This window comes from Jaculus jaculus, chromosome 6 (genome assembly GCF_020740685.1).
Source record: "Jaculus jaculus isolate mJacJac1 chromosome 6, mJacJac1.mat.Y.cur, whole genome shotgun sequence".
Classification (NCBI taxonomy): domain Eukaryota; kingdom Metazoa; phylum Chordata; class Mammalia; order Rodentia; family Dipodidae; genus Jaculus; species Jaculus jaculus.
This window is the reverse complement of record NC_059107.1, coordinates 628,646-643,249: the sequence shown is the minus strand read 5'-3', so window position 1 is coordinate 643,249 and position 14,604 is coordinate 628,646. Positions and strand designations below refer to the sequence as shown.

The window sequence follows — 14,604 nt, the reverse complement described above, 5'->3', positions numbered from 1 at the left end:
AGAGCCTCTTTTTTTTTTTTGGTTTTCCGAGGTAGGGTTTCACTCTAGCCCAGGCTGACCTGGAATTCGTTCTGTAGTCTCAGGGTAGCCTCGAACTCACAGCAATCCTCCTACCTCTGCCTCACAAGTGCTGGGATTAAAGGCATGCGCCACCACACCCGGCTAAGCCAGAGCCTCTTGCTGCCTCAAGCAAATGCACAAATTTGTGCATCTGGTTTCATGTGGATGTTGGAGAAATCCAACTTGGGCCAGCATGCTTTCAAGCAAGTGCTCTTAACTGCTGAAACATCTCCCAAGACCCAACATTTTTTTTTTCCATTTTACATATTTTATTAATTTATTTGCAAGGGAGGGGGGAAGAAACAGAGAAAGAATGGGTGCATCAGGGTTTTCTAACACTGCAAATAAGCTTCAGATACATGCACCACTTGTGCCATTGGGCTTTATGTGGGTACTTGCATCATTAGGTTTTAGGGCCACGTGCCTTAACCAATGAGCCATCTCTCCAGGACAAGACAAACTTTTTAAAATTTCTTTAAGAGGTTGGATCTCACTTTAGCTCAGGCTGACCTGGAATTCACTATGTAGTCACAGGCTGGCCTTGAACTCAGGAGATCCTCCTATCAATACCTCTCAAGTGTTGGGATTAAAGGCATGCATCATCACACCCAACTCAAAGAAGTAACTTTTGAGGGGACAGTGAGATATAAATTTAACAAAACTATTGACAATATTTTTGTTTTGTTTTGTTTTGTTTTTTGTCAAGTTAGGATCTCACCCTAGCTCAGGCTGACATAGAATTCACAATGTAGTCTCAGGGTGGCCTTGAACTCATGGCTATCTATCCTCCTACCTCTGCCTCCCAAGTACTGGGATTAAAGGTGTGTGCCACCATGTCTGGCAAAACTTGACAATTTCATGCTCACGTCTTAGAATTTTATTCCCTTCAACTTTTGCTTATTCCAGAAAACTATTTTCAGCACAGAAAAATACTCTTGTGATTCAGCTATACTTTAAAATAATGAAATTTAAATTTTAAAAATGGGCTGAAGAGATGGCTTAGCAGTCAAGGTGCTTGCCTGCAAAGCCAAAGGACCCAGGTTCGACTCCCCAGCACCACAATAAAGCCAGATGCACAAGTTGGCTCATGCATCTGGAGTTTGTTTACAGTGGCTAGAAGCAGTGGCACACCCATTCTCTCTCTCTCTCTCTCTCTCTCTCTCTCTCAAATAAATAAAAATAAAATATTGCAAAGGTAGGAGGATCACCATGAATTCAAGGCCACCCTGAGACCACACAGTGAATTCCAGGTCAAGCTGAGCAAGAGAAACCCCACCTCAAAAACCAAAAAAAAAAACAAAAAACAACTGGCTGGGCGTGGTGGCGCATGCCTTTAATCCCAGCACTCGGGAGGCAGAGGTAGTAGGATTGCCATGAGTTCAAGGCCACCCTGAGATGACAGAGTTAATTCCAGGTCAGCCTGGACCAGAGTGAGACTCTACCTCGAAAAAAGAAAAAAAAAAACAAAACTGGCTCAAGCAGAATTCTCATTGCCACAGCCATTACAAATTAATCTATGAAAATATTCTCTGTACTTTTATTTCTTATAATTATTTTATTTGAAAGGGAGAGAGAGAGAAAAGTTGCATGCCAGAGCCTCAGCAACTTCAACTTAACTCCAGACGCTGTGTCACCTATTGAGCATGTGCAACCTTGTGTTTGCCTCACCTTTGTGGGTCTAGCTAGTGGGATCTGGAAAGTAGAACATGGGTACTTAGGCTTCACAGGCAAGTGCCTTAACCTTTAAACAATCAATCTCTCCAGTCCTCCCTTCACTATTTTTGTTGTTGTTGTTGAGGTAGGGTCTCCCTCTAGCTCAGGCTGACCTGGAATTCACTCTGTAGTCTCAGGGTGGCCTCAAAGTCTCAGCAATTCTCCTACCTCTTCTCCCCGCCCCACCTCCTCTGGGTCATGTGCTGCCATGACCGGCTCCGCCCTTTACTTTTAAATGTATTCTTAGCTTAGGTGGAGGTACAAAAACTATTAGCCCTTTTCTGTACCTCTGCTTTAGGTTTTCTGTCTTCCTCCTCTTGACTGATAGCGTCAGCATCTTCTTCAGCATCACTTTTCTGCTTTTCTTCTAAGACAGAATGTAAACAACTGAGTCAATTTCACATCTGACCTTCCTAATACTTGACATCATCTAAAACAATCTTTACTATAATGTCTCAATCACAATTTAAAGCACTTATCTCATTTAAAGCAGTTTGTTTAGAATTTAAAAAAATATGTATTTACTTATTTTGAGAGAGAGAATGGGCAGGCACACCAGAACCTCAACACACTGCAAACCAACTCCAGACATATGTGCCATCTTGTGCATTGGCTTATGTGAGTACTAGGGAAATCAAACCTGCATCCTTAGGGTTCACAGTGCCTTAACTGCTGAACCATCTCTCCAGCCCTAAAGCAGTTTTATTTATTTGCAAGCAGATTAAAATAGGAGACAGAAAGAATGGATGTGGCAGGGCCTCTAACCACTGCAAACAGACTCCAGATGTATGCACCCCTTTGTTCATCTGGCTTTACATGGGCACTGGAGAATTAAACTTGGGTTATTAGGCTCTGAAGGCAAGTACCTTAATTGCTGAGCCATCTTTCCAGCCCCAAAGCAGTTTTTTTGAGCACTATTTCTCTTGGTGCTACAAATGAATGCTAGATGATTACACCACTCTGAGTCTGGATTTATGTGGGTGTTAGGGAACTGAATCTGGCCAGTAGGCCCCACAGTGCCTCCAACCACCTAGCTATAACCCCAGCCCAACCACTACTTCTTACCAAGTTTTTCTTCAACTTCTTCCTCCTCATCTCCCTTGTTCTTTTCCTCTTCCTTCCCTTCTTCTTCCTTCACATCTGGTTGGGGAGCATCTGTCTTCTTGTACTCCATAGCATTGGATTGTTTCTGAAATATTGTCCAAAGCATAACAACTTTGTATTTTATTTTTTTACTTTATTATTTATTTATGAGAGAGGGAGAGGGAGAGAGAATGGGCATGCCAGCACCTCTAGCCACTGCAAGTGAACTCCATATGCATGTGTATCTGGCTTACATGGGATCTGGATAATCAAACCTGGATCCTTAGGCTTCTCAGGTATGTGCCATAACCACTAAGCCATCCTCCAGCCCTTTGTTTATATTTTCATGTATACATTACCACATAACTACTAAAAGCCTACAGGTCAAAATCTGTACCAATCTACTTATAAGATATACATATAGCTGAACATGGTGGCATACATCTTTAATCCTAGCACTCGGAAGGCAGAGAATATCTCTGTGGCTTTGAGGTCATCCTGGGACTACAGAATGAGTTCCAGGACAGCCTGGTTTAGAGTTAGACCCAACCTAAAAAAAAAAAAAAAAAAAAAAGACATATAGATATGAAGATATAATTCACACCTTGAATAAGTTTCTCTTCATAACTGTGTGTGTGTGTGTGCATGCACGTGTCAACATGCATATGTGTGGGGTATAAGGGAGACATCAAGGCAGAATCCGCAGTAAGAACAAAGGCTAAAGCACAAAAGTACAGGCCTTGGCTGGAGAGGTAGACTGACAGTTAAGGAACTTGCCTGCAAAGGCAAAGGACCCAGGTTCAATTTCCTAGTACTCATATCATGGCACATGCATCTGCAACTCACTCTGCGGTATGAAGCTGGCCTTGGACTCACAGCAATCCTCTTACCTCTGCCTCCCAAGTGCTGGTATTAAAATCATGGGCCACCATGCCTAGCATTTCAGTGATTTTTAATGACATCAGACATCACAAGAATTCTTTCTGAAAATGAGTCCAAAGAAACACCCCTACCTTTCCAGAACAGCAGAAGAGAATAACAAGGAATACTGGCAAAGCTACAGTCAAAATGTAGACCACCCAGAGCCATGGGCGCTCCTCAGCTGCCTCCAGCATCTGCCCCACGACACCTGGCTGAAAAACAAGATTGCAATGTGGCATGAAGCAAAGTCCTGGCTTCTGGCACCAAATATAGGTTATACTGATTGTGTCACTGCTCACTTATGGCATGGTACTACCTAGATGCCTCCTTTTCCAAAGAGTTCAAGCTATGATGCTCACACAACTGGTAAAAGGAATTTAGGAGGAAATTTTTCATCTTCATGAGATTTCTTGCACGAGGGCTCCTTAACCTCAGAAACAAATGAGTAAAGAATTTCTGGATATTGGAATATCTGAAGTCCAAATCCCAGCATAGTTACATGACTATATTTTAATGCACATTTAATAAGTAAAATATAACCTAAATGGTAAATTGAAACACAGACAGAATCCCCCCCCACATAACAGAATGTAAACCTACCTCATTACACCAATGAAATCAGATCAGAAGCACCAATATTTATGTCTAGCAGAATTTTATGACATAAATAAGGAAAAAAAGGAACACCAAAAGATAGCTTTTCACAAAACATAACAAATTGGTTCCCTACAACAGCAGATATGTCTAAGAAATGAGCAGGCACTAACCTCAGCAGCCCCATCAGCAGCTTTCTTCAGGCCCCATCCATCATTGGCCCAATCATCAACTACTCTTCGATCACCACTAATGATAAAGTTGTCAAAAAAAATGTCAGAAGTCATGGACCACAGTTCCAAACCAATAGCACTGAAAGGAGTCATTTTGAAAGGTTCCAGATCTTCAAAGAAATCTGGATTTGGTATTTTCCTGGGTTTCCAGATTCCCTATTGAAAAGAAGTTTAGAAACATTATTTCAGATAATACCAACAACAAAATAATTTTAAGAATCACTATGCATCATCAATGGAGCTAAGGGCTGACTTTGCCAAACTTGAGCAAGTAGCAGGAAAATAACAAATGATTAAAAAAAAAAAAAAAAAAAAAAGCAACACATTCTGGGGCTAGAGAGATAGCTTAGTGGTTAAGGTACTTGCTTGTAAAACCTAAAGACCTAGGTTCTACTGCCCAGAACCCATGTAAGCCACATGTGTCTGGAGTTTGTTTGCAGCAGCTAGGTCTTCTTGCACCCCATTCTCTCCCTCCCTCCCTCTCTCTCTCATAAATTAAAAATAAAAGCCAGGCGGGTGGCACATGCCTTTAGTCCTAGTACTCTAGGCAGAGGTAGGAGGATCTCTGTGAGTTCAAGGCCACCCTGAAACTACATAGTGAATTCCAGGTCAGCCTGATTTACATAGTGAGACCTAGTGAAACTACATAGTGAATTCCAGGTCAGCGTGATTTACATAGTGAGACCCTAGCTCAGAAAACCAACACACACTTTCTCTCTCTTAACACTTCTATACTTCAAATAATTTCTAATCTGCTGTATTCCAACCAATTATTAAATGTTAGAGGTAGAAGATAAGCCAGCACAAAAATTTTCCAGTGGTAATTTAAAATAAAATGTAGAGAGCTGGAAAGGTAGCTCAATTGGTAAAGTGCATGTCTTATAAGCATGTGGACCCAAGTTTCAAGCCTAAGAATCCAAATTAAGGGGGGAAAAAAAAAGGCCAGGCATGATGGACCATAGTTGTAATTCCAGTGCCAGAGAGGCAGAGACAGCAAGATCCCTACTGCTCACACGTCAGCCAGGCTAGCCTCTTTAGCAAGCTACAGGCCAGCGAGAGAGCTGGTCTTTAAAAAAGATGAATGGGCAGGGAGTGGTGGTGTATGCCTTTATTCCTAACACTTGGGAGTCTGCGGTAGGAGGATCACTGAGAATTCTAGGCCAGTCTGAGACTAATTCCATGCCTGGGCTAGAGCAAGACACTACCTTGAATAAAAAAAAAAGGGTCCTAATATCCATGACCTCCCAGTACCTGACACTACCTACACAAGACTATTGTAATAGGAGGAAAAGATCATGACATCAAAATAAGACAGACACTGATTAAGAGGAGGAGGGGATATGGAGAGTGGAGTTTCAAAGGGGATAGTGGGGAAGGGAGGGAATTACCATGAGAAATTGTTTACAATTATGTAAGTTGTCAAAAAATACATAAATTTAAAATAAAATAATACAAAAAATAAATTAAAGCCAGGTGTGGTGGCATATGCCTTTAATCCCAGCACTCAGGAGGCAGAGGTAGGAGGATCGCCATAAGTTCAAGGCCACCAGGAGACTACAGAATGAATTCCAGGTCAGCCTGGACTAAAGTAAAACCCTACCTCAAAAAATAAAATAAAAATTAATTTGAAATAAAAAATAAATAAAAATAAAATTTAAGTGTCAGCTTTTTGTTTTGTTTCCAACAGATTTTTTTTGGTTGTTGTTCATTATTTATTTATTTATTTGAGAGCGACAGACATAGAGAGAAAGACAGATAGAGGGAGAGAGAGAGAGAATGGGCGCGCCAGGGCTTCCAGCCTCTGCAAACGAACTCCAGACGCGTGCGCCCCCTTGTGCATCTGGCTAACGTGGGACCTGGGGAACCGAGCCTCGAACCGGGGTCCTTAGGCTTCACAGGCAAGCGCTTAACCGCTAAGCCATCTCTCCAGCCCATCCAACAGGTTTTTATTTAGCTAAAGCTAGTTTTGAACTCACTATGTAGTTGAGGTTAGACTTAAACTCCTAGACCTCCTGCCTACACATTCCAAGTGCTGGGAATACAGGTGTTCATCACAACATCTAGCCTGCTAAATGGTAAATTAAATATTTAATTTATTTGCAAGCGAAGAGAGGTGAGGGAGAGAGGGAAGAAGAAGGAGAAGGGATGGGGGGGAATGAATATGAGCACAGCACATCTGAGTCCTGCTGGGTTTGGTGGTGCACCCCTTTAATCCCAGCACTTAGGAGGCAGAGATAGGAGAATCATTTTGAGTCTGAGATCAGCCTGAGAAAACTACATGGTGAATTCCAGGTCAGCCTAAGCTAGAGACCATACCTCAAAAAAAACAAGCAATCAATCAATAAATCTGAATTCTGCTGAGCGCAGTGGCTCACACCTTTAATCCATTCACTCCAGTGACAGAGGTTGGGAGACTGCTGTGAGTTGAAGGCCAACCTAAGACTACACAGAGAATTCCAGGTCAGCCTGGGTGAGCATGAGACCCTAACTCAAAAACAAAAAAAATAAGAGCAACAACAAAAGATCTGAATCCTGTGGCTAAAGCATCCCTGACACCCAATAAGCTTTGTACCCTCTTTGTACTTTTAAATGTTGTCACAACGATTATGAAAACTTTTGTCTTATTTCTACATTTGTCTTTACAATACTTACCCCATTCAGCTATCACTTGTTTGCTTTCTGATCTTAGTACAATAGCTTGAACACAGTCATCAACTGGGAACTTACTGCAGTTAAAATGTTTACTTGGGTACAAAGAGATTAATGAAAGCATCTCAATCATCAAGAAACACAAACCTGGTAGTTAGGATTGTCAATCATGGGAGGCTTCCATTTGCCCTTATAATTGGGGTTGTCAATCATAGGTCGCTGCCAGACACCACACCCAGGAGCTGATTCACACTTAGGGTTGGCAATCTGAGGAGCCTCCCATTCTCCATCCATATCCTCATCCCTGTTGAGATGTAAAAAAATTTCAAATGAGTCCTGGGATGTGACTGAGTATCTGGCCAGCCCAGCACGCCAGAGATGCTGCTAGAATACCTTCAGAACACAATCTCTATTTCTAACTTCTATAACAATGACCTTCCATAATATGCATTTTTAAGTTTTTTTGGTTTACATTTATTTATTTATTTGAAAGTGCAGATAGAGAAAGAGAAAGAGGCAGAGGGGGGGGGGGAATGGGCATGCCAGGGCCTCCAGCCATTGCAAACGAACTCCAGACACATGTGCCCCCTTGTACACCTGGCTAACGTGGGTCCTGGGGAATTGAGCCTCGAACAGCAGTTCTTAGGCTTCACAGGCAAGTGCTTACCTGCTAAACCACCTCTCCAGCCCAATATGCATTTTTAAAATATCAGAAGTAAGTCAGGTGTGGTGGCACACACCTTTAATCCCAGCACTTAGGAGGCAGAGGTAGGAATTCCAGGTCAGCCTGGGGTACAGTGGGATCCTACCTCAAAGAACCAAAAATAAATAAGTAAAATATCACATGTAGTTAAATTTTCAAAATTTTCCTCATGCTGGGCATGGTGGCACATGCCTTTAATCCCAGCACTCGGGAAGCAGAGGTAGGAGGATTGCCGTGAGTTAGAGACCACCCTGAGACTTCATAGTGAATTCTTTAGCCTTGGCTAGAGTGAGATCCTACCTTGAAAAACCAAAAACGTTTTCTTCTTAAACTCTGGCACTTGCCTGTACTTGTATTTCAATACTTTAAAACACATACACACAAACACACAGACAGCTGGGTGTGATGGCACATTCCTTTTATATCAGGCATTGGAGGAGGCTGAGGTAGGAAAATCACCATGAATTTGAGGCCAGCCTAGGCTACAGAATGAGTTCAGGTCAGCATGGGCTAGAGAGCCTGCTTTAAAAAATAAAAATAAAAATAAAAGAAAGAAGCCAGACATAGTGGCACACACCTTTTGTTCCAGCACTCAAGAGGCAGAGAAGTAAGAGGATCACCACGAGATGGAGGCCACCCTGAGAAGGAGTGAAAACCCTCAAAAAACAAAAATAAATAAATATAAAAGAGGCCAGGTGTGGTGGCACAAGCCTTCAATCCCAGCACTCATGAGACAGAGGTAGGAAGATCACTATGAGTTCAAGACCACCCTGAGACTATATAGTGAATTCTAGTTCCAACTGGACTACAGTGAAACCCTACCTTGAGGGGGTTAAAAAAGAGGCAGAGATAAGATCTATGTGAATTCCAGGTCAGCCTGGGTTAGAGCCAGACCTAAAAAAAAGAAAAAGAGAAGGAAGAAAAGAAAGAAAGGAAGAAAACAGGCAATTTTACAAGTAAACTCAAGTTCTTACCAGTCTTCTGGCTTCTCTGCATCTGGATCAGGTATATATTCAGGTTCATCATCCAGCCAGCCTTCAGGTTTTGTGGCCTCTTCATCTGGAATCTTAGCAGGGGCATCTTCATCCCTTCAACACAAAAGAAAACACAAGTTATGCAAACACAAGCAAGTGAATCGATATAATTCCATTTCAGGTACCTTGAAAGAACATTCTAAATATATTTGTCATAACCTCAAAAGCTAATTCCCTCTAGAAAATAGTTAGCAATCACGTAACTAGTCTATTATCCAGAAGAACGAACCTAATCTTAAAAATCAGCCAAGGGGAGCTGGGCGTGGTGGCGCATGCCTTTAATCCCAGCACTCAGGAGGCAGAGGTAGGAGGATCGCCGTGAGTTCAAGGCCACCCTGAGACTACAGAGTTAATTCCAGGTCAGCCTGGACCAGAGTGAGACCCTACCTCGAAAAACAAAAACAAAAACAAAAAAAAAATCAGCCAAGGGGGACTGGAGAGATGGCTTAGCGGTTAAGACATTTGCCAGCAAAGCCAAAGGATCCAGGTTCAATTCCTCAGGACCTACATAAGCCAGATGAACAAAGTAGAGCTTGTTTGCAGTGGCTGGAGGCCCTGACATACCTATTGTATTTCTTCTTCTTTCTTCCTTTCTCCTCTCTCTTTCAAATATATAAATCAAAATTTAGCCTGGCATGGCGACACATACCTTTAGTCCCAGCAATCGAGAGGCAGAGATAGAACTGCCACTGCCACAAGTTCAAGGCCACCCTGAGACAACATAGTAAAACCCTACCTCAAAATACCCCCCCCCAAAAAAAATAGATGCCTTCCAAAGAGTTCTTGGCCAGGGAGGTCACTGATAACCTCCCCTGCAAAAAAAATCATTGTAGGCCATTGCCAAGGCGCTTGGTTTCCCATCAAGAATAGATGGTAAGACTCTATTGCTGAAGACTCCACATACTTGGGCTGCAAGGTCACTGAGAAATCCTGCTGGAGGAACTGAGCTGAAAACCTCCTCCCTGTAGACCAGCTGACAGAAAGGTGTAAAAAGCTATGCTGCATGTAGTTCAATGGGAAAGAGAAAAATCACCAGTGAAGATACTCAACAGAGGATACTGCAAGCCTTAAATTTGGCCAACCAGGCCAAATGAGCCAACGGGTACAATAGTGGCACATTTGTAATGGGAGAAAACAATCTCTGTCTTAATTGAACTGGAGGCACAATCCATGGAAGGGAATACATCCCTGATACTGAAAACCTCCAACAGGGGTTGTCATGAGCCCTAAGGGTATAATGTCTGCTGCTGTTTGGCTAAATGCATATACTATGCTTATCAAACTGCCCAGTAAGTACTTCTCTTAATGTTCATACCCACATATTAATGCCACTCTTACTTTTGTTTAGAGAAGCTTCTCTTTTCACATGGTACTGATCTTGGGATGACTCAGAAAGCACCATGGTACTGAGAGGAAGTGACAGAGGAGTGCTCAGCACTGAAATATCACATCTTCCAAGGCTCAGGGTCCATTATGGAAGAGGTAGCTGAAACAATTTAAGAGCCAAAGGAAGGGTAGGACTCCTTTCAACATGCTCTTCCAGACCCAAAATGTCCTGGATATCCATGATCTCACAGTGACACTACCTACACAAGACTATCACAATAGGAAGAAAAGATCATGACATCAAAATTAAAAAAAGAGACTGATTAAGAGGAGCAGGGGAAGCCGGGCATGGTGGCGCACGTCTTTAATTCTAGCATTTGGGAAGCAGAGGTAGGAGGATGCCGTGAGTTCGAGTTCGAGGCCACCCTGAGACTCCACAGTAAATTCCAAGTCAGCCTGGGCTAGAGTAAGACCCTACCTCGAAAAAAAAGAGGAGTAGGGGATACGATGGAGAGTGGAGCTTCAAAGGGAATAGTGGGGGGTGGGGAGGAGGGAAAAACCATGGGCTATTGCCTACAAATTGTATAGAAATTTTCAATAAAAAACCACATTAAAGATGGGCTGGAGGGCTGGAGAGATGGCTTAGCGGTTAAGCGCTTGCCTGTGAAGCCTAAGGACCCCGGTTCGAGGCTCGGTTCCCCAGGTCCCACGTTAGCCAGATGCACAAGGGGGCGCATGCGTCTGGAGTTCGTTTGCAGTGGCTGGAAGCCCTGGCGCGCCCATTCTCTCTCTCTCCCTCTATCTGTCTTTCTCTCTCTGTCTGTCGCTCTCAAATAAATTAAAAAAAAAAAAAAAAAAGATGGGCTGGAGAGATGGCTTAGTGGTTAAGCGCTTGCCTGTGAAGCCTAAGGACCCTGGTTCAAGGCTCGATTCCCCAGAACCCACATTAGCCAGATGCACAAGGGGGCGTATGCATCTGGAGTTCGTTTGCAGTGGGTGGAGGCCCTGGTGTGCCATTCTCTCTCTGTCTCTATCTGCCTCTTTGTCTGTCTGTCATTATCAAATAGATAAAAATAAAAAAAAATTTAAAAAACATTAAAAAAGAAAAATTAAATAAATACATGTTTTTTTTTTAACCAGCCAAGGGATAGCCCAGCAGTTAAGGCACTTGCCTGCAAAGCCTAAAGAACAGGGTTTGATTCCCCAGTACCCACATAAAGCCAGATGCACAAGATGGTACATGCATTTGTTTGCAATGGCATGCCCATTCTCTCTCCCAGCTTGGAAAGAGAAGAGAAGAAGGAAGGAAGTAAGAAGGAAGAAGAAGAAAAGAAATAAAGGAGGAAGAAGAAGGAAGAAAGAAGAGGAAAGAAAGAAGGAAAGAAGGAAGAAGGAAAAGCAGCAGCAGAAGCAACCAGGAGTGGCAGTACACATCCCTAATCCCAGCAGAGAGAGAGAATTTCCATGAATTTGAGGCCACCCTGGAATTACAGTTTCAGGTCAGCCTGAGGGAGACTCTACCTTGAAAAAAACTCAACAACAATAAGTGTTTGGGGCTGGAGAAATCTGGCTTAATGGTTAAAGGTACCTGCTTCCAAAGCCTGATGGTATGAGTTCAATTCCCCAGTATCCACATAAAGCCAAATATACAAACTGGCACATGTGTCTCAAGTATATTTGCAGTGACAGGAAGCCCTAGCATATATATTTTTTAATATTTTATGTATTTAGTTCTTTGACAGAGAAAGAGGGAGATAGAGAATGGGCACAACAGGGAGATAGAGAATGGGCACAACAGGGCCTCCAGCCACTGCAAATGAACTCCCCGAGCGTGCGACCCCTTGTGCATCTCACTAAAGTGGGTCCTAGAGAATTGAACCTAGGTCCTTTGGCCTTGCACGCAAATGCCTTAATGGCTAAGCAATCCTTCCAGCCCTAAATAAAATATTTTTTAAAAATTGAGAGCTATACACTAAGAATACTTTAAAAATTAAGCCGGATTTCAAAGGGGAAAGTGGGGGGGGGGGGTATTACCATGGGATTTTTTTTATAATCATGGAAAATGTTAATAAAAATTGAGAAAAAAATTAAAAATTAAAAATTAAAAAATTAAGCCGGGAGTGGTGGCACACGCCTTTAATCCCAGCACTCAGGGGGCAGAGGTAGGAGGATTGCCATGAGTTTGAGGCCACCTAAGACTCCACAGTGAATTCCAAGTTAGCCTGGGCTAGAGTGAGACTGTACCTCGAAAAACAAAAAATAAAAAATAAAGTATTACTTGGAGCCTAGGGAGATGGCCCAGTGGTTAAAGGGGCTTGCTTGAAAATAAAGTATTAATGTAACAATGGCAATATGCACATGATTACCAGTTAAAATTTGTGTGTGCTAGAAGAAATAAAAATCTGCATAGTTACTTGATAGCTAAAGAAGATAAGCTTTTTGTACTAAAACATAACATAGTATAAATAATATCCTTTATTACTTCTCACTACATAAAGTTATATAATGTGTACCCTTAAAAAAAATTGAAAGCTGTGCTCATTGTGGGTGGCAAATGGTATAATTCCTCAAAAAATAGTGGTTATGTGACCCAATAATTTCACCTTAGGCATGCATGCAAGAGAATGAAAATATGCATACCCACAAAATAAAACCTATGAATAATTATGAAAGCATTACTCATAATTACAATTAAAAAGGGCTAAACACAGATGCACAAGGTGGCACATGCATCTGGAGTTTGTATGCAGTGGCTGGAGGCCCTGCTGTGCCCATTCTCTCCCCCTCCCACCCTCCTTCCTTCCCTCTCCCCCGCCCCTGCTCTGTCTCTAATAAACAAATAAAAATAAAAATCTTTTAAAAAATAAAGAAAAAAGGGCTAAACAGGCCAGGTGTGGTGGCACACACTTTCAATCCCAGCACTTGGGAGGCATAAGTAGGAGGATTACCTTGAGTTCAAGGCCACCCTGAGACTACATAGTGAATCCCAGGTCAGCCTGAGCTACATTGAGACCCTACCTTGAAAAACCAAAACAGTAATTTAAAAAAAAAATTAACAAGGGGGGAGGGGGCTAAACCGGGCTAGGGAGATGGTTCAGCAGTTAATGTGCTTGCTTGCAGGGCCTGATGACCTGGGTTCAATTCCCCAGTACCCACATAAAGCCAGACGCACCAGATGGTGCATGCATCTGAAGTGGTAGGAGGCCATGACACACCCATTCTGTCTCTGCTTGCAAATTCCCAGTGCTAGGCAGGAAATTCCTGGGGCAAAGACTAGCCAAATAGGTAAAGCTCTGGGTTCAAATTAGAGACACTGCCTCAAAAACTAAGGGGGCTCAAAAGGTAGCTTAGCAGTAAGGTGCTTCCTTACAATGCCTGATGGCCTGGGCTCAATTTCCCAGTACCTACATAAAGCCAGATGCAGGGCTGGACGCATGGCTTGGCAGTTAAAGACATTTTCCTGCAAAGCCAAAGTACCCAGATTTGATTCCCAGGACCCATGTAAGCCGACATACAAGGTGGCACATGCATCTGGAGTTCCTTTACAGGGGCTGGAGGCCTTGGTGCGCCCAATCTTTCTGTCTGTACCCCCCCCCGACTCATTAATAAATGCATAAATAAACTTAAAAAAAAAAAGACAGATACACAAGCTGGGGCATGCTCCTGGAGTTCATCTGCAGTGGCAGGATGTCCTAGTGTACCCATTCATACTCATTTTCATTCTTTCTCTCTCTCTTCCCCTACCTCCCTACCAAATAAATAAATGTGAAAAATATTCCAAGGAGATACCAAATGTCTACCAGTGTGGCCTCCACATGCACATGTGTACACACACAAAAGGGCACAATGAATTAACAACTTAATTCTGTTTGTGCACACCAGAGCCTCTAGCCACTTCAATGGAACTCCAGTCACTATGTACCACTTTGTGAATCTGGCTTTACATGTGAACTGTGGAGTTAAACCAGGGCCGACAGGCTTTGCAAGCAGGTGCCTTTGACCACTGAGCCATCTCCCCAGACTCTTCCCCCACCCCCTCTTCAACTATGGTGATCTATATTTTCTCCTATGGGAAGGACTGCTTCATAGGTTTTGGATTTTCGTTTTCTTTTTGCTTTTGGGAAGGGGGCATAGGCTCCTGTTATGGAGTTCAGGTTGGCCTTGTACTTACATTCTTCCTGCCTCAGCCTGTCAACTGCTGGAATTACAGGCATGTGCTACCATGACCAACTTCTATCACAGATTATTCAAATGATCAGATCACACTCAACCAACATGTGGTTGTTCA

General features: G+C 42.7%; 1 protein-coding gene across 3 annotated transcripts in view; it reads right to left on the bottom strand.

The window, feature by feature from the left end:
* Positions 1-14,604, bottom strand: part of Canx (calnexin) — a 44,367-nt gene that overhangs the window by 3,218 nt on the left and 26,545 nt on the right. For 2 of the 3 annotated variants that reach the window (XM_045151999.1, XM_004666615.2), the window contains 6 exons: positions 8,931-9,044; positions 7,401-7,557; positions 4,545-4,760; positions 3,870-3,989; positions 2,839-2,962; positions 2,061-2,140 (listed from right to left, as the gene is read on the bottom strand). In XM_045151999.1, the coding sequence (XP_045007934.1) occupies positions 2,061-2,140; positions 2,839-2,962; positions 3,870-3,989; positions 4,545-4,760; positions 7,401-7,557; positions 8,931-9,044 (811 nt within the window). The remainder of the gene's footprint in view (positions 1-2,060; positions 2,141-2,838; positions 2,963-3,869; positions 3,990-4,544; positions 4,761-7,400; positions 7,558-8,930; positions 9,045-14,604) is intronic. The other variant, XM_045151998.1, reaches the window with a different exon arrangement.